At 37.9% G+C, this 19,694-nt stretch overlaps 2 protein-coding genes across 3 annotated transcripts in view; one reads left to right on the top strand and one right to left on the bottom strand.

Moving 5' to 3' along the window:
- Positions 1–19,113, bottom strand: part of LOC129445293 (adhesion G protein-coupled receptor L1) — a 38,877-nt gene extending 19,764 nt beyond the window's left edge. For both annotated transcript variants that reach the window (XM_055206464.2, XM_055206463.2), the window contains exons 1-4: positions 17,732–19,113; positions 7,195–7,329; positions 3,755–3,968; positions 683–792 (exon numbers count right to left, since the gene is read on the bottom strand). In XM_055206464.2, the coding sequence (XP_055062439.2) occupies positions 683–792; positions 3,755–3,968; positions 7,195–7,264 (394 nt within the window). In that variant the 5' untranslated portion in view covers positions 7,265–7,329; positions 17,732–19,113. The remainder of the gene's footprint in view (positions 1–682; positions 793–3,754; positions 3,969–7,194; positions 7,330–17,731) is intronic.
- Positions 1–19,694, top strand: part of LOC129445366 (basement membrane-specific heparan sulfate proteoglycan core protein) — a 193,769-nt gene that overhangs the window by 75,303 nt on the left and 98,772 nt on the right. The window lies entirely within an intron of this gene.

Here is a 19,694-nt window from a genome sequence, read left to right on the forward strand (position 1 = left end):
CGTGAGAACACTGCCAAAGAAAAAGGAGAGAAATCAATGACGTGAATGAATGATGAAGTTAAGTTAGCTGCACGTTACTCCTAACTGTAAGAAGAAATGATGAGGGTCCTTTTAGCACCAGCCTATAGGAAGAAACACACGAAACACAACCCTCATCCCAACAGCACTACACCCACTGGAGGAGTGGAGAGAGGGAGCGACTGAGGGAGGAAATACCGTAAATAAAAAAATAGGGAGGTGAACCCAGTAATGATAAGTAAACGTGAGGAGATGATAAGAGAAAATGAGAGCAGAGAATAAAGAGGTGAAATGAGACATGTACACAGAAAAAAGATATATAAATAAACATTGGATGAGGTGAAACGAAAAACCGCAAGACAAAATAGATGAGAACAGACAAAATGAAAAGAGCGAATTAAAGCAAAAAGACAAAATAAGAGAAAAGAGAAGACGAGATAAACTGAAACTAATAACCAGAAAAGACAAGAGAAGCCAAAAACTATACAAACAAAAGAAGAAGGAAGAATTAACAGAAAAGGTGAAGATACAAATAGATGAGAAATGAGGAGAAAAGAATATGTAAGAAGTAAAAAATAATATTTTCAAAAGTGTGTGTATGCTTGTATGTGTGTGTGTGTGCTTGAGAATGTGTAGATGTGTGTTTGTGTGTGTTAATACTCACTGTAAGGAACACATTCATACTGGATCTCCAGATATTTGTATGTGCCTGGACACGGGTCAGGAAACACATCTGCACCAGCGACCACCACACACTGAGTCCTGTTATTACACCTGAAACACAAACACACACAAACTGAGTCACACATTTGTAGAGCTATCTTTGTGAGGACACTCGTAGACGTAATGCAGTCCCTACCTCCTTACATTAACCCTAAACATACTGTACACTGGACTACAAAACACATGAATGACAAACTTCTCCTGCTTTTTGTTTTAACCAATTTTAGCACTGGTGTTAATTTAAAACAGTGTCACGCAGGGTGAGAAATGGCACCCATGCATTGGTTTACATAAACAGAGTTTTCAAGGGTTCAAAACTCTAAGCATTGTGTATGCCATGACAAAAGTAATGAGTTTAAAAACGAAAACGCACTAATGTAAACACAACCTGGGTGTTTAAAGGCCCATTGAAGTACCTTGGAACGCACAGCATTATTTGATTTTGTAACGTCATTTAAGTCACCCAGATAGCAAGCAACCATTGAAACAATGTTAAAAATTATTGATTTGTCAATGTTATCCTATTGAATCAATATCACGTTTGCACTCTTCCTTAGTATAAAAAATGGAAACCACCACCATTACGGTGATCAGTGTTTGCTTATTAGTTGAGCCCTTGACCCTTGTGTTTAAATGTTAAGCTTTCTTTGGGTGTTGGAGTAATTTTTAAATACATGTGCTGTTGTAAAGAAAACTAAGATCTAATGGAATCAAGTCATTTTATTGTTGTAGAATTAACTAAACATTATTTCTTGTTTGTACTGTTTGTTTAACTTAGTGAATGTCAAGAGTCAAAGGCTTGACTAAAGCAAACACTGATCACCATAATTTGGGTTTATTGAAATTTATATTTTTTCAGTATTAATGGAGGATGCAAACCTGGTGTTGATTCAATGCAATTAACATCTATTTTTTATTTTTTCAATGGTTGGTTGCTATCTGGGCAATAAAGAAGACCCTCCCCATTTTTAAAAATAAGCAATAGTGCAGCGGTGCCCAACCCTGCTTCTGGAGACTACACCTGTCTGTAATTATTAAGCACTCCTGAACACCTTTATTAGCTGGTTCAGCTGTGTTTGATTTGGCATAGTCCAGCAAAGCCGTGCTTGACAGCTTGTGAGCACCACAGATGTATTAAAATGAAGTCTAACATAGTCCTGATTTAGATATATTTATTTAAATTATGACACTATACAATATCAGACTTCACTTACCCCAATGGAAAGCATATTTACACTGTCTGAATCGTTTCTTATCCCCTGCATATTACACTATGTGCTGTTCCCCACGTAAGAACTTAGCCTGGGTTTCCCCATGCTGCCTTGTGCCCAAATTTATTCACGTTGCAAGTCTAGCATGGAAACTATGGCCTTTTTGCCCCTGAAATAGGGAACCAATCACAGAACAGGGAGGGGGCAGCAAGACGATGACGACGTCTATGCGACACACCGAAGCAGTTTTTTTGTCATAACAACACAACAGACGCAAAGTTATTTTTCGAGGCAGCCTTAGACAGTGTTCTTAGTAGTTTTGAATGCAAGTTTATTTAAAAAAGAGCAACTTTTGGCGTTAAACACTTTCATATCCAAAAAGGATGTATGATAACCACAAAGTTTTATAGGACCAACCTGCTAGGCATCGTCGTCGACAAAGTACAATTAACTTATAAATGGTAAGTGGTATTTATTAATATCATATTGTCATTATGCCTGTACTGTGGTTGTCAAAGTGCCACTAAAATGTGTTGCTTTTCAATACAATATACAGCTACCGGTTTAGTTGCATAGCTTTCAGCTGTGTGTGCACATGTACTGATAAAAGTTGTTTACGTTTGAATTGATGTCGCTCTACGTACGTCATCTAGTATAATTGAAACGACTGGCTATGAGCTACGTACAGACGCATATGATAGCCATTCGTAGCGCCCAATAAATGGCGCTGGGCATTCATAAACCACGCCTCAAATACGAGAAAATTAGTATATGGTTCCCAGACCACGTCTGATTCTCTACTAGTAAGAACTAGTAAATGTATTTACAAGTGTCTCATTTGCAAGCACCTGTGATTTTATGGTGCAGAGATTCCATGTAACGTAGGTGGCAAGATGCATCAGGGAGCATTTGATTGGACAGGAAATTTTCTGATATGCTTAAGTGTAGGATGACACAAGTGCCAAACTGTAAGTTTTGAACGCTTATATCCTCTGTATGCAAATTTTGTCTGTGTTTTGAATCATACCAGTTTATATATATCCTAAAGCCTAACATATTTATAATAAAAGAGGAAAAAGTTTCATTTTGGTATCACGGGGACTTTAAAGTTACAGATGATAAAGATCAACAGAGATCACCACTGTCATGATAAGAGACTTAACTGTGATGATGTCAGATTATCACTCAATTACATCAAATAGATCTGGTTCTCTCTCTCTCCTTTCTCTCTCTCTCTCTCTTTGTGTGTGTGTTTGAAAATGGAGAGTGCAGCTACATTGATTTGTTCTTCTAGGAAAGAGCAGCAGCGCAAACACTGGGGAGACATACTGACGCCAACACACACGCACACACACACACACACACACACACACACACACACACACACACACACACACACACACACACACACACACACACACACACACACACACACACACACACACACACACACACACACACAGAAATACACACACAGAGACACACACAGATGCACACTCGTGCACACACACAGACACACACACTGAAACTGACACAGACCATACCAGACATATACCCACACACAAGCAGACACAGAACACAATTGAGATCTGGCTGGTTTTCATATCAGTTTGCCCCCTGCTGGTAGAAAATCATTACTGTACTGTAACACTGCTGCAGAAATCCTGTTGCTTGATGGCCATTCAACAGTAACCATGTTTTTGAAAATAAACTATTATTATTATATGTTATAATGTTTAAATTGAAAGGTTCGCTGGGGCCGAGCAGCTCCTGACATACTGTACACACACACGCATACACACCTGTGTGACATGATCTTAAACGCGTCTGGCTGATAACACTGCACATTCTCCATCTGAAAGGGGTCGGCATCACAGATCTTGTCGTCCGTGCGTCCGTAGTTGGCTGTTTCAATCATGATGACATCGCTTCCCGGACAGCGCAGCTCAATGGGATAACCCTCACACGCCAGCTCTCTCCTCATGAGGCCGAAGGGCATTGCTGCCCTGCTCAAACCTGAGATGCACAACACAAACACTCAGACACACAGCTACACTGTTACACAAACATTTCACATACATGTGTTGTGTGGGATTCAAGGCTCTGCATGCAAGTTGTAATTTTAGGTTTCAAACAGAGATGGTGATAGAGGAAAAAGTGAAAGATTGCAGCTTTTAACTGTGCGATCAGACCAGACGCGGAAGAGGCGGCAAGCGCAACTGATTTACATGTTAAGTCAATGCAAAGACGCAAATAGGCATCATGTGGCGCAGTAAGCGCGAATGGCACGGGACGAATGACACGGGACACGTGAATGGCGCGTTTTCCGCGCACATTGAGCATTGCCGCCGGAAACGCACAAGTTGAAAAATCTTTTCTCTTTGGCAGATATTCGCACCGCGTTAACCAATCAGGAGCTTGCTCTAGTAGTGACGTGATTACAGGAAGCGAGCAAATGAAGTGTGTCAAAATGTTCAAGTGTTCAACGTCTGGTGTGTAGCTTTACAGTAGCTTCAGTGTTAAGATGGAGTCATAGTCATCTCTTGTATTTAATATTTTGACTTTCTTTTGTTTGATCTAAACACTTAGGGTGTAATCACATCAGGAAAGACTACTAGTTCACTTGCTTTGGTCCAGACCAAATAAAATATTTGTTTGTTTTTTGGTGCGGTTCGCATTCACACTGCCCTTTTTGCAAGTAAACCAAAATCTATAAACAAAACCACATATGTGTTAAGGTCACCCATTAATCAGGTGGGGGTAAGCAGGAAGTGCAAAATCACAAAGATCATTCTAATGGAATTGTTCTGTTACTGATTTGTGTTAGCAATGATGTTACACACTGCCCAAAAATGGTCCCCTTAGTAACTTTCAATGGTGAGTATTTTCAGGCAGTGTGTAATATCATTGTGCCTCCTGCAGCCATGTTACAGCAGCAAAGTCCTTGATTATTAAGCCAGAATGAGAGTATAGTTCCTAGCCATATCTCCCTAATAACTTACAACTTTTAATTTTCTGTCTGTCTTAGAACACTATGTAACTACAGAAGAGTCAAGTTTTCATCGAAACTCTTTTTTTTAGGCGGAATGCTAATGGACTAATCAGACTCTATGGATTGTGCTAAGCCATGCTAAAAGTGGTAGCACCAGATCAAGAGATTGGATTCCAAAATTGTAAAAAACTCTAGGGGAGCTGGAAAATGAGCATATTTTCAAAAAAGTGGAATGTCCCTTTAACATGATTTCTTGTTCCCGTGTGATTGATGGCCATCAGCGGTTGAGTTAAAGGCAACAAATTCCATCATTCCACGCTTCTTCAGCCCTCTAGCGGCGGATTCTACAAATTGTACCTTTAATGACTTAATCATCAATTTATCATCTCATTAACTTCAACACTGATTCTGTGTGTCTATTTTAACTTTAAGTCTTTATTTAGCACCCATCTGGGTGTGGATTATACTGTATATACATCAGGAGTGTTACTCTTACAAAAATTAACCAACAACAGTTTTAACCGTTTAACAACCGTTTAAATGGCATTTTACATGGTAGAGTTATTTTCTTAACTTAGGTTTAGATGTTTAATTTAAAGCGTAACTAAACCCCTGGTCAAAGCCTGACTCCACCCACTAGCAATATTTGAAAAATGCAAGAAAAGTGGGCAGATCCCAACGGAGATAGAGGGGACGAACTAAGCTCATACCAAGTGTGTGGTGAGATAGTAACAAGGGCGTGGTGAGCTTGAACCTGCTTACGTCACGAGTCATTTTTTGGACCCAACATCCAATAGGAAAATTCAACTGCAGTAGCCACTGTTCAACCTGAAGAGGGCAGCACTTAGACGTGTTTACACCATATATTGCAGTATTGAAACACTTTATATCTTAATGTCAAAACACTTACTAAAATCAATGAACAGCACTAATAAAGGATCATTCTTACAGATCATTAACTAAAAAAAGTTGGTTTAGCGTTTAGTTACTCTTTAAAGTCGCCATTATGGTGATCAGTGTTTGTTTTAGATTTCACAGACTGGATCATTTATAATAATTACTCTGCTTTCCATGACATAGATGCTCTTTCAAACATATACATCATATAATTTGCTTGGGTAATACATACAACACACTACATCCTGATAAATTAATAGGTCTAATAATAGATATGCTGTACTGTATATCCTGTAGCAAATGAACATCATTATAGATTTATAGAGAAATTAGAGTATTGTGATACATACCTTAGCACGAGTATGAAATGTGTTTTAAGGCAGATTTAAACTAAGGGGGCAAGTGCCCAAGTGGATTTTACATGCAACCATGGGCGTTGGAGGCCATTTTTACTTTATAAATTTTAATTTTATAAAAAAGGTAAAATTTTTAATATGGATATTTATCTTAAAAATCACACCAATTACCCTCAAAAGGCCTTTATTTATCCCCCTGGAGCTGTTTGGATTACTTTTTCACATTCTTTGGACTTGACCCATAGGAAGTGACCCATAGTGTTATAAAGCTTGGAAGAGCTAGGGCATTTTCTAAAATAATGGAAAATGTGTTTGTACAATATCCTATTAACACAACTGGTTCATGACACCCCTGACTTAAAGCACTATGTGCTGGCTTAGCGGGCTAATCCCTACTGAAAAATCCAGCTAAGACCAGCATAAGCTGGTGAGCTGGTTTTAGCTGGTCCCCAGCTTGGTTTTAGCTGGTTTGGCTGGTGTAGCAAGCTGGTCTAGGTGTGTTTTGGTCACATTTTAAGCTGGTCTAGCTGGACTTAGCTGGTCATGCTGGAATACCAGCTGGCACACCAGCATGACCAGCTTTGTCAGGCTGGAAGGACCAGCATAAACCACCTTAAACCAGCTAAAACCAGCTACCAGCTTATGCTGGTTTAAGCTGGATTTTTCAGTAGGGATATCATGTTAGCTATTAGCTAAATCTAAAACACTAAGGACAGGAATATGTATATTATATTATATTATATGTATAAAATATTAGTCATGAATTTATACTGTGGTAATTAAGACAACTTCAACCAGCATTACAATGAAAGTTTTTGGTTTGAGGTTTGCATTGTCCTTAAGAAAATTAACTATGCTTTTTGATGTATTGATTACAGCAAAAGCATGGTTATTTTGTGGTTACCAAGGTTTCACTACCATAGTTAATTTTCGTAAGGGTGGGTAGGGCCTTCATTTTGCCATGACAACAGCAGGTGCTTCAGGCTGATGTACCTACCTTGTTCCGAAGGAGCAATGTTGCTAAGCAACACAGGACACATCCACAGTAACCAAGGTGACAGCGCCATGGTAACGACAGAGGAACGGACAAGGTGGAAAGGGCAGAACAATCTCCCTCTAAAGTCAGATTTACCTGGAGACATGAAGAGAGAGAGAATTGATGAGGAGTGACCTAATTCTGTCTGATGTCATTACTAAGGGACCCTAAAGAAAACACAAGCAAGCATGCACGCACGCAAGTAAGTTAAATGTGAAATTAATACTGTATGACATGATCTAATTTTTTTTTATTATGTTAAGCAGTTCAGGCTAAATTCATTGCTCAAGTTTAACACTTGACTTTAGAACAAACCTTCTCAAAAATCTCTTATTTTTTATTCACTAACACGTACATCTAGTTTGTACATTTCAACACTGATCAATAGACACATGAGAACACAACAGACTACACACACTAGTCAATTTGATTGGTTTTAATTACAGTGAAGAAGGTCACTGCTCAAACTAATATGATTGCTGTTTTTATCGATTTATTTATTGATGAGTAGGGAACAAAAGTCGACTACAGACACAGCAGCACCCGGGATGATATGAACACAAATGCCAAAACATTAAATAAAAGAACAAATTTACAGCTAAATCCTGCATTTGTATCATCACCCTCCATTCAAAGGCACCCTACATACTTTCACATATGAAGATCATACTACAACAGTGATATCTAAAAGTACAGGACACTGGACTAGAGGTCTTCACAGGTCCACTTAGATCCGAAAACCCGAGTTCCGACCCGAGCAGGTTCGGGTTTAAAAATGTCATGTGTGCCTCAGGCACGAGTTGGGTATAATATTAGCAGCATCGGGTCTCAGAGTATTTAAAATAAATGCGTTTTTGCCAAACCGACCCAAAATGACCCAAACTATCCCACGTGTGCATCAAATCCTTTTCCAAAGAATAGTGGCAACCACTGTAAACAACTTTACACAACTGTACAAAACTTGCCGAATTTTTCACAAGATTTAGTTACTTAGCAACTTTTTGGGTGAGCCATAGCTTGAGATCTGTATGCTTTCCGAGCAAGAGGTCCCATGACTTGCGCGCAGTTGAGCAGCAACCCATTCAGATCAGACTGTAGTGATGCATGAATGAGCTGCATACCTACAAAACAGCATTTCCAATCATTTATCTGAGTATTGTTTGCTCCTCATTTGTTTTAAAACTGGACTGTTTGGACAAAAGAAACATGAACATAGCTCACTTGCAATTTTCACTGCAACAGATTTTAGAAGGAGTTACAGTAGAAGTAACATTGCTGGTTAACAATGTGTAGGTTAACAAGTAGTTTTAATGGGTCACTATTTGATACATGTTTCATTGTCTGACATAGAATATAAAGTGTAGAATATACAAATGAAAAAAACTTTTCATTACAATAATACCGCCCCTTAATCTGCACTATCGAGCCATGCACTGCCATTTAGTGCAGAGAGAAAAATAGAGAAAAAAAGTTGACACAATTACAATTTTAACAAACCACCATTATGGTGATCAGTGTTTGCATTACATCAGCTCATTTGCATTTTAAAGGAAACACCCATAATAAATTATCTGTGGGATATTTTGAGCTAAAACTTCACATACATACTCTGGGGAGTATGTTTAAAATATTGTTTAAAATATTGGGTAAAAACACTTGCGCCTCTGTGTGTGAGCAGAAGGTTAGTTAACATCTGACTGTTTCTAGTAGTAAAGGAATTTTACATGTTGATTGTAGATCATGCGTGATACACCATCGCTCCATTGCTGTGATCAGACAACCGTCGAAATTGAGCTCAGGATTTATACCTGGTCATAATACTTTTCTCCATTATTTGATGAATTACTGCAACCACAACCACAAGAAACTGTAAGCAAACATTTATTTGACATAAAATTGGATTAACCGCTTTCTGTGGATGGCTATAACACATTGTTAATTGCTACTGGAAAATAGCGCTCAGTATTTTTTAGCAAGCCTAAATCACAGCCTTATGTTTCACAGATTCATATCCAGTGTATCTAGCACCTGCTCAGGCTGGTTCTGCAGTAATACTTCGCTCCAAACCACCTACTACAGTCTGTGTGGGTCTGTTTATGTGGCTTTGGAAAAATAATTTTTTAAGGATCAGTAATCCAAGATCCCTCCAGACAGACTCACACATACACACACATCGATCGGTCGGTGCCCAGTCTCTCTACACTGTCACCATAGCAACGCTGCAATAAGGGCTGCAGCGGCGACTGAGATCTCTCTCTTACAGTTTCGCTCATTCGGGTTTTCTCTTTGTTTGTGCTCGGCTCTGCTGTCTGGATACTTTTCTCCTGCTATGATCCATGTCTGAGTTCACAGTAACCATCACACATACACACAGTGTTGTGAAAGCCCTGCGGCCTCGGTCTCTATAGACGGTGCAGTAAAAATATTCCCTGATCCCAGGAGACAGAATCAGACGATTTATCTTACCCTGCTCTTAAATCCAGCCTCGGGCCTCTCTGCAGCCTACCTGACAAACCCACACCTCATTCATTACTGTTCTCAAACCATTCAATTTAATACAATAACGCTTTAGTGCACGACTCTATGGAATATTTAACTGTGATTGGTCTATTGCTGCATTGTCAAATTTGTATGCATGTATAACAAATTGTTATGAAACAAAATGATTCATCCTGCACTACACACCTTTCTCTACTCAAATCTTTCAAATGAAATTGGTTTTATTTAAAAAATGAATCTGCCTACAAAAAACCACCTGCAACCAACTAGCTAGACGTAAACCTCAACATTCAGCCGTGTCTTTGGCGCTGTGATTGGCTGTTTTTTCTTAGGTACATAGGCTGTTACCTACTAAGACATAATCCTAACAGAGATACCTGTAAAGCCTCATAAGTGATTGATGTAAAACACTCAACATCAACAACTCAAAATAGCACTCGGCACGGGAAAAACGGCACACAAATAGCGCTTGGCACAGAAAACTCCATTTGCGATCAATTCTGAGTTACCGATGAGCCTGTTGACAACAAAGCACAAACATACAGGCAAATATTGGAAAAATAGTCAAGTACATTTTATTTGCCATTATAATTACTATTATTAGCTAACTACTCTTATCAATATTTTGGTACTGAATAAGTGAGAACTACATTTTGAATAAACATTTACTTGTTGCAAAGTATTCTAGGATTGCTTTTCTATTGTTGATGGGGTAGCTTACAGTAATTATTTTGCCTACCTTGAAAAAGCCTTAAAGGGGACATATCATGAAAATCTGCCTTTTTTCATGTTTAAGTGCAATTGGGTCCCCAGTGCTTCAATCAACCCAGAAAATATGAAAAAGATCAACCCAGTAAATTTGTTTTAGTAAACCATTTTCTGCAAGTATGTGAAAGATTAGGTAATTGAAATTTGGCTCCCCTTGTGATGTCAGAAGGAGATCTTATTATAATAATACCACCTCTTAATCTGCACTATCCAAACACGGCACTGCCATTTAGTGCAGAGCGAAAGACAGAGAGAAAAAATAATTGACAATCACAATTGATTTTCAATTTGAACAAACCACCATTACGGCAATCAGTGTTTGCATTTCATTAACTCATTTGCATTTTAAAGGTCCCATATTTACAAAACTGAAATTTTGTGCAATTTTTCATGATAACTGAGGTCTAGGGGCTATGTAAGTACCATATAAGTCATTTAAGAGTCAAATGCACACAGCCTGCTTGAACTAGCTGTGAGTTAAAATGGTTCGTTTGTACTTCCGTGAAGTTGCTATGTCACCAAAACACAGTCACCGCCTTCAGTCTCCACCCCGCACTGAACCGGCTTTACTGAAGAGGTGAGCGAGACAATCGCATGCGATTTATCATGCAGTCCTTACTTTTAAGTTACATTGTGAAGCCAGAGAAAACTGAAATTATATATTGTAAACAGTTATGCAATGCTAATGGGATGCTAACGTGTTGCTAACTAGATGCTTACGTGCTGTTTTTAGGGTGGCCATTTGTGCCAGTTCCGCCGGACACGTCCCGAACATGTTTTCGGGTTCGTTCTCCGGAAGTTGCGTTGCTCGACCGCATACGTCATCACAATTCAGTTAAAATACATTAGAAAATTAAGATTTATTTCTTTTAAGACATACAATCATTGTAGTTGAAAAAATTGTTTATTTTCTTAATTTACAGGCACCGGCCCTGTTGGTTTCTGTTTGTTTATTGAGATAAACATGGTAAGGTTAAAATCTCTTACTAAACCAACATTTGACGTACAGAAACTAACACTTAGTGTACTTTCATGGGTATTGTTATTTCAACTGCGTATTTTACTCATAAAACAACAGGCCTATCAGAAGAGAGGCTCATGAATAGTATTTATTACAGACAAAACGACCTGTTTTTAGCAGAGTTCCTGAAAGAGGAGCTGTACAAATATATAGAGATTGTTTTTGGCACTTAAACTGCAAATATATATTCTTAAGGACATCATAACCTAAAATATAATCATAAAAAGCCTTGAATTATGAGACCTTTAAAGGACACACCCAAAACGGCACAAATTTGCTCACACTTAGAAAGTGGCAATTTTAACATGCTATAATAAATTATCCATATAGTTTTTTGAGCTAAAACCTTACATATGTACTATTTTACATCTTTTTTTTGTGAAATGTCCCCTTTAAAATCCCACTGTGGTGAAATTAAGTTTTAAGGTTGTTTATATGTCTATGTGGTGTTTTCAATATGGTTTACGACAAGGCATGTGCAAATTTATCATTTAACACCATTGCTGAGTATTTTCTCCATAAAACTGGTGACAGTATCATTACTGCGGTTTAAATTCACAAACACATAACCAATCATATCACAGTTGAATGCTCGGATCAGAAGTTTGAGTCAAAGATAATAGGTGTTTCTCAATCGCGAGGCTGTATCCTAGGAAGGCTGCATATTTTGGCTGCCATGTCATCACGCATTGTTGAAGGACATCAATCTGAAGGATGCTTCGAAGGCAGCATCTGTTTATTGCTCTTCACTGAGCCACTTTTGAAAGGATGCGTGAACTGTATCCTTCGTGCCTTCAAATCACCCACAATCCTTTGCACACATTAAACCCAATTTCATTCTAAAATATAAGCCAAACATTGGTAAGAAACTAGTGGGCACAGAGCTCACCCAATTTCAACTGACTTGACCTTCCTAGGGTGCATCCTCGCGTTTGAGAAACCATCCATTATGTTTGGATGCCACAGGCAGGGTGAGTGCTGTAACCTGTTAACATCAGCGCTAAAAAATTGCATACAGTTCATGTATGCATTTTGTGAAACCAAACTTATGTGGCAGTTATGTGTCTGAAACTGCCAAATGTAGCATCTACTGTATTTACATCTATGGTCCAAGGTGGTGCAAAGAAAATGAGAACATTTTTGACTACGAAGAGACTTTACAATACAGCTCCTATAAGCAGTTCTTTAAGGTGTAGTAGGACAGAGTTCATGAATGCAATTCTAACACGTGACAGACTCACAGTGCATTTTGGTCATTAAAAGTTAAGATGCCAGATTATTATGAATGATACTCCTGCATCTGTCTCGGTTTCCTTATGAGCTTGTGTACCACACACACTCTTACCCATGATTCCCTGATGGGAAAGTGACTTATGCAAATAACACTTATTTTAGTTGAGGCAAAACACGGCAGACTGCCACGCCCACAGACATACATTTAAAGCTCAAACACCAAGTCTAAAAACACCAAAACATCATGCACATACAGTACAGCCTGACCATGCATTGAACATCATTGAACATATTACAAAGCATTACAGCATTAGAAAAATTGTTATGCTACGTATTTTATATTAAGTTAGTCAGGCTTGAAAATAAAACTTGATTATTATTATTATTCCCAGGCTGAATACATGTACTATAGGGGTCTGAAAGCCTTACAAGTGAAAATGTTATTTTCTGCCATACAAATTACAATATCAACAGACAAGATGATTTATAGAAACACTGAAAATTATCTTAGTATTTTAAGTTTAAGCTTCATGAACAAAACTTGTTGGTCCATGTTCTCCAATTGGATATGAGAATGCTCTAGAAATCTTGTGTGCTTCAGTGGAACAAAGGAGATCTGACCTTTTGTATGAAGGACTTTACATGGTCAATGACAAAGATTTGCTTAAATTTGATTAGTGACCTAGAATTGTGCAGAAACGTTTACATAGCGTTTACATTTTTTCAAAATGCTTACTTGATTACTTTATTTAGGTTCATTTTAATACACAGTAACTACTATGCATATTAGCAAAACAGAATATGTTTTTTGTGGTATAGTCTATCTTTCATAAGACTCTGTGTAAGTGGTTAAAATTTAATTTTGTGATTTAAACCAGTGTTTTTTACTTCTCTATAGTTTTGAGAAATCAAACCCAACAGAGTTGTTCATCTGGAGAGCTTCCAAAATCCTTATTGCACAAACACCGACTGTTAGTTTGTGTGTAATGATCAGGGTAGAGTAATTGCTATAATTCACCCTCATGCCGAGAAAACTCCTCTTTCCGAATTGTCGCTATAAACAAACACACCACACTCATCAATGCTCTACTCAACACTGACAAACGCACACAGAGGAAAATCACAAATAGGAAAATGCAGAAGAGCCATGTTAAAGAAATATTCGAAACATTAATGTGGGTTTAGTCCTTTAGTACCAGCAGCCAGCAAAAACAAACAAAACACGTTTATATGCCGTTGATAATAATCAAGAACATCGCAAAGTGCCCTGCTCATTCTGTGCAGTCATACCATTCGCTGCAACCCAATTTACTTCCGTATTCAGACATATTTCTGATCAATATTTAACAAGAAAAATCCGGATCTTACAAAATAAAGCTTAGTTACATGCACAATGAGAGCAGGAATATCATAACGAAACACTACAACATGCAACCAGTTACATGTTAGGAGGTCTACAGTATAATACCAAGAATAATACCAGTTGCTCAGTTGGTACCAACATGATCTCACAAAGTTCCGTGGGATAGTCACGGAATTTTGTGCTCATTTTTCCGTGGCATTCTCACGGATCTCCGCATTTTTCCGTGGCCCTGCTACGGACTGTCTTTTTCCGTGGCATTCTCACGGATTGGTTACTCAACTGCTTTTTCCTATTTTCAAACCATTTTCGCTTCAGTTTAGGGTTAGATTTGGTGTTTGCGTTAGTATGTCACTTTAAATATTGGTTTATACTATTTTTTCTGATTTATTCTTTTATATTTTCTAAACTTTAAACAATTGTTGCCTGGCGTTGGGGTTAGAGTTGGGTTTGGGTAGGGATGTCATTTCATGTAAATCTTACCCTAAACCGAAGCGAAAATGGTAAGAAAATAGGACAAAACAGTTGAGTAACCAATCCGTGAGAATGCCACGGGAAAAGACAGTCCGTAGCAGGGCCACGGAAAAATGCGGAGATCCGTGAGAATGCCACGGAACAATGAGCACAAAATTCCGTGACTATGCCACGGAAATTCGTGAGATCAGGTTGGTTGGTACACCACCCCAAAGGTGTTCAGTTTTAGGGACAGGTTTCCATTTAAAGCCAACCACAAAACCCATAAATGACGTGATTATGTGATTAAACACACTGGAGCTGCATGAATATGACAACATGACAACATGATTGGCTGATGGCACTATATCAAACACTTCACTAATGACCACTCTCAGCAGACAGTTAGGACAGAGTTTAGGACAGAGTCCCTAAAGTGGGAACTCTGGAGGGAGAGGGGCAATTGGGATAGCCATTTGGAACACCCTTGGCAAAGGGAGTCATAAAAACAATGTCACTTTCTCTTTATCTGGCATCCCCTGCTAAAGTATAGCCTTCAAGGGTGCAAATTTGACATTTAAATCCACCCTTTATATAGGCTATTATTTCATTACGTTTGTGAACATTTCAAAAACCGTCAATAGAAAAAGATAATTTTGGAAGTAGAGTTGTGTACCATCTAGTAGCAGAGGCTTCACAGCTAGAAGAGAAAAGTTTGTTTCCAACATTCTCAAAAACATTCTGCCAACATAAAAAGTGTCCAGTTTTTTATTTTTAAAAACGTTTCTCGGTTGTCTTAACGTTAGAGCAACGCCACACCTCATCATTTTAAACGTTATGACAATATCATGTTTTAATGATCACACAATGTTTAAAACAACTGTTTTTCTATATTTAGTTTTTTGCTTGTTATGTAAATGATAGAGAAACATTACATTTTATTATTTTAAAACGATTACAAAACATTATTTCTTAATGTTCAGTAAATATATTGGTGTAGAAAACACAATTCACTTATTAGGCTAAGATGTTTATGTTCTGTTTAATTTAAAGTCATCATTATGGTGATCAGTGTTTTAGTTGGACTCAGGAAAAAACATTCCTAAACATAAAAACACTTATGATGGACACTTATGATGTTGGCATAATGATTTTGAGAACATTTGGAACTTTCAAGGAATGCTCTTAGATTTTTTTTTCTTTCTGTCTCTACCAAGCAGCAAACCTATTATATGACAGCTTGACTGTAAAAGCAGAAAGGCAATGATTACTTTAATGAAATCATAACTGTAGTTATTCATCACTATTTGCAAGGCTCAATAATCCCCCAAACTATGCTTTTCTATAGATCTGTTTATACAATTATACATTTGGGTTTAAAATATAGAATATATCTATATATAACACAGATTATTACACACCATTATTGTACATTATTTTTTAATATGTAGAATAAAACTAGTTATAGTGTTAAGTGATGTGTTTTCATTCATGCAAAATAAATATTTTACAGCTACATGGCTGCATACATAACCTGAGGCCTATAAAATTGCTTGCATGCTTTATTATTTTTTTTAAGTAACAGCATTTTCTTTACCACAAATTACATAAGCGTTACAAGGAAATTAACTTCAATTTCACCCTTCAGAATCAATAAACCATGTCTGTGTATTTAACTATTTGTAATTGAACCTTGAAGTCCATTCTCCATTCTGTTGCCACACACACACACACACACACACACACACACACACACACACACACACACACACACACACACACACACACCCTTTAGAGTTTATTACTATAGTACGTTCAGAAAAATACATTACATCAATCTTACAACAAAAAACACAAAAAATGAGAGACGCAAGTAAAAGATACTTACTAACCCAGATAATTGATGTGCATGCACAGCTAACAGAGAAAAGATCTAAGAATGTTCCTTGAAAGGTCTCATGTTCCCAAAAACGTTCTGCCAATCTAAAAAGTGTCCAGTTTTTTTTAAGTCACCATTATGGTGATCAGTGTTTTTTTTTAGTTGGACTCTTGACCCAGGAAATTTTGTTTACTATTTTTTCCCTGGTTGCATTAACTTTTTGTGTATAAACACATGTGTTATGGTAATGTAAATTTAATAGTGCAATTCTTTGGTGGTTGGTCTAAAGATCATCTCTTAATGTAATGATTTACTCTGTCATTAAAAGTTAATTTTTTGTCAAAAAGAGATCCAACACACACAGTTTGTCATTAAGGATTTTTAGGAATTATGATCAAAAATTATCCGCTGTGCATTTGGGAAGCACAAACATAAAGAATCAGAATATGAATCTCAACAATGGTGACAATTAAATGAAGAACTTCATGCTGCAATGCATGCTGGATATTAACAAATTACTTCTCATCCAGGACTCCCAGTATGTATAGCGGCATGGATAAATAATTTTCTTTATAACCATTGCTGAGATTTATACTTCGCTTCTTGATGTGTGGATCCCAAATACATTACTTAAATTCCCATGTAAATTATTCACATATAATTGTGTTTAGCCTTCACTTGACAATTCCTTTAAATTGAATAGCCTTTTCTGAGAGAAATTTGTTTCCTAGCTTTTTTCAACTAAATCCTACTCCAATTTTGTTCAGTTTAAAAGGAGGACATTCCGAATAAAAAAACAATAGCTTTATTAATAATGTTCGCAAACGGGGTTATCCTCAAATTCTGGATTTTTCTGATTTAACTGACTTCTTGGGATAATTTTGTTGTGTAGCTAGGCCAATACACATACACTTATCTAAATGCATGAAAGAACGATGCGAGATGGTGTTGGGTGGGGAGAGATGGTGGTGTGTCAGAATGCACCAGCAGACACTGGCGCCAGCACATTTAAACACCGCTCACGCGCAGCATCACTCAGCTAGCCTTTGGCCTGTAACTCAATTTACATGCAATGATAAACGACTAGAACATGTATGTGGATGTGTGTGTTCAGAATAATGCTGTATACGTGCGTACACACTGATGTTTCTGTACTGTGTGCATGCGCCCACATTGTGTAGCATATCTATTATTCACGATAATGTCTGCGTATGCATGCGCATCTATGTGTGTGTAACAGATACAGAGAAGCTCTTACTGAAGAACACACGCCGTTCATTCTTACCTTATGCTTTTGCCGTATCCAACCTACATTCTCTCCTCTTCTCTCTCCACTCCTCCCCGATTCAATCTGATCTCCTCTTTTCCTCCCGTGTCGCCAGAATGCATCAAGATTAAAATTTAATCAGCTGCCATCTTCCAGACGAATAAAGGGCCTAACATGATATTACGATAAAAAAACTCCACCTAAAGAGTGTCGCTAGAGTGTAACGCGTACAGTAGGAGTAGGAATAGATAAAAATCGGAAAATGGAATTATCCAATATGAACACAGTCTCCTGATCTTGTCAATAAGACAAAATTACAATTAAGCATCCATCACTGTAGATAAGAAATGATTCGGTTTATTAGTCATCATGAGCGGAAGAGAAATAATTCGGTTCGATTATGCCGAACCGCTCCGGATCAATGGTGCTGATTTAGAGGCATGTCGCCTTCAAGAGATGAACTGTTGATCGTCAAGGGTATTGCAAAAAGACGATGAGCTGAGAATGATCTTCTTCTGATGGACGGGGATGTCGATTTCGAACACTGAAAACTAAAATAATAAGTGCAACATCGTGAAGATAAAAATGAGATGAGGTAAAAATATTTGCGTCATAAATTCCTGCCTGGCGCCGCTCCCCGTCCACGGCAACACATCCAGGGCTGATTGTTTTCTGATGCACTGGTAATTTTCATGGAAAATAAAAAAAGTGTTAATAATTACTAGAAGACTGAGCTGAGGTAAAATAATGCGCGTCAATGGATGCGGACGCAGAAAATCTATTCGACGCCTCTCCCCGTCCACATGAATCGAACAGCGACAACAACGGCTTTCATCCGTAACAAATAAAACGAATGAACAACAACATCCCCGATAATAAACGTAGAAACCCCTCGTGGACAACCGTGAAGAAAACCACGGCCTGCGCAGAACGATGGCTGATGAATAAATAGCACACTTACGCGATAAGTAGAAACCTTTTTGGCGTTTATATATAAATGAAATAACGCTACATTAGCATCCACAGTCACCAGGTTACAGGGCGACGAATTCTTTGTTTTTATAATAACACAATCGATGGAGCTCAGCTGAGAAGAGCTCGTGATCGCGGCCAGATGTTATGGTGGCAATAAAGGAGCGCGTTTAGGAAGGCTTTTCCAGATGCAGAAGATCCCAGCAGATATCAACAGATCAATGGAAGATGCGGCTGTCGTGGATTCCGCCGCTGCATACAGCAAAGACACACGGCGACGACACTATACGTCGAGAACGAAAAACATGGCCCTCGGCGTTTTGATAAAAAAATAAGCAAAATCAGTTCATTGTGGATGGTTCCTGTCGGGGAACAAATGCTATTCCCCTTTGCGCTGGATGCGGCAGGCGTGACCAGGAGTCTCTCTCTCTCTCTCTCTCTCTCTCTCTCTCTCTCTCTCTCTCTCTCTCTCTCTAAATATAATTTGTATAATATAATTTGTATCATAGGGATAGATAGATAGATAGATAGATAGATAGATAGATAGATAGATAGATAGATAGATAGATAGATAGATAGAAAGATAGATAGATAGATCAAAGTAAATGTGAATGAAAGCGTGCATATCAATATTTTACTGGCAGTTTTACTAGCATATCACGGGGCTTAAAAATAATTCCAGTGTCATCGTTTATCATTTGCGTGAGGAAGGCTGCATTACATTCATGCAAATCTCTCTAAAATTCTTCCAATGTCCCAGTGATCGACTGGATGATCGTATTTTTGCATGTTAACAACCATTTGCATATAGCCTTGGCCACTTAAATAGAATCCGTGTATCAATATGTATCAACCACAGCACCATAATGCAAATGCACCCCAACTTTAGAATTTTTTGTGAGGTCATTTCCCTTCTGGATTACTTCACATTTACCACTGGGACCTTTGTGCAAAGTATAGGGAAAGACAAAAGGGACAAAATATAACAGATTTTTTTAAATCAAAACAT

Source organism: Misgurnus anguillicaudatus, chromosome 3 (genome assembly GCF_027580225.2).
Source record: "Misgurnus anguillicaudatus chromosome 3, ASM2758022v2, whole genome shotgun sequence".
Lineage (NCBI taxonomy): Eukaryota > Metazoa > Chordata > Actinopteri > Cypriniformes > Cobitidae > Misgurnus > Misgurnus anguillicaudatus.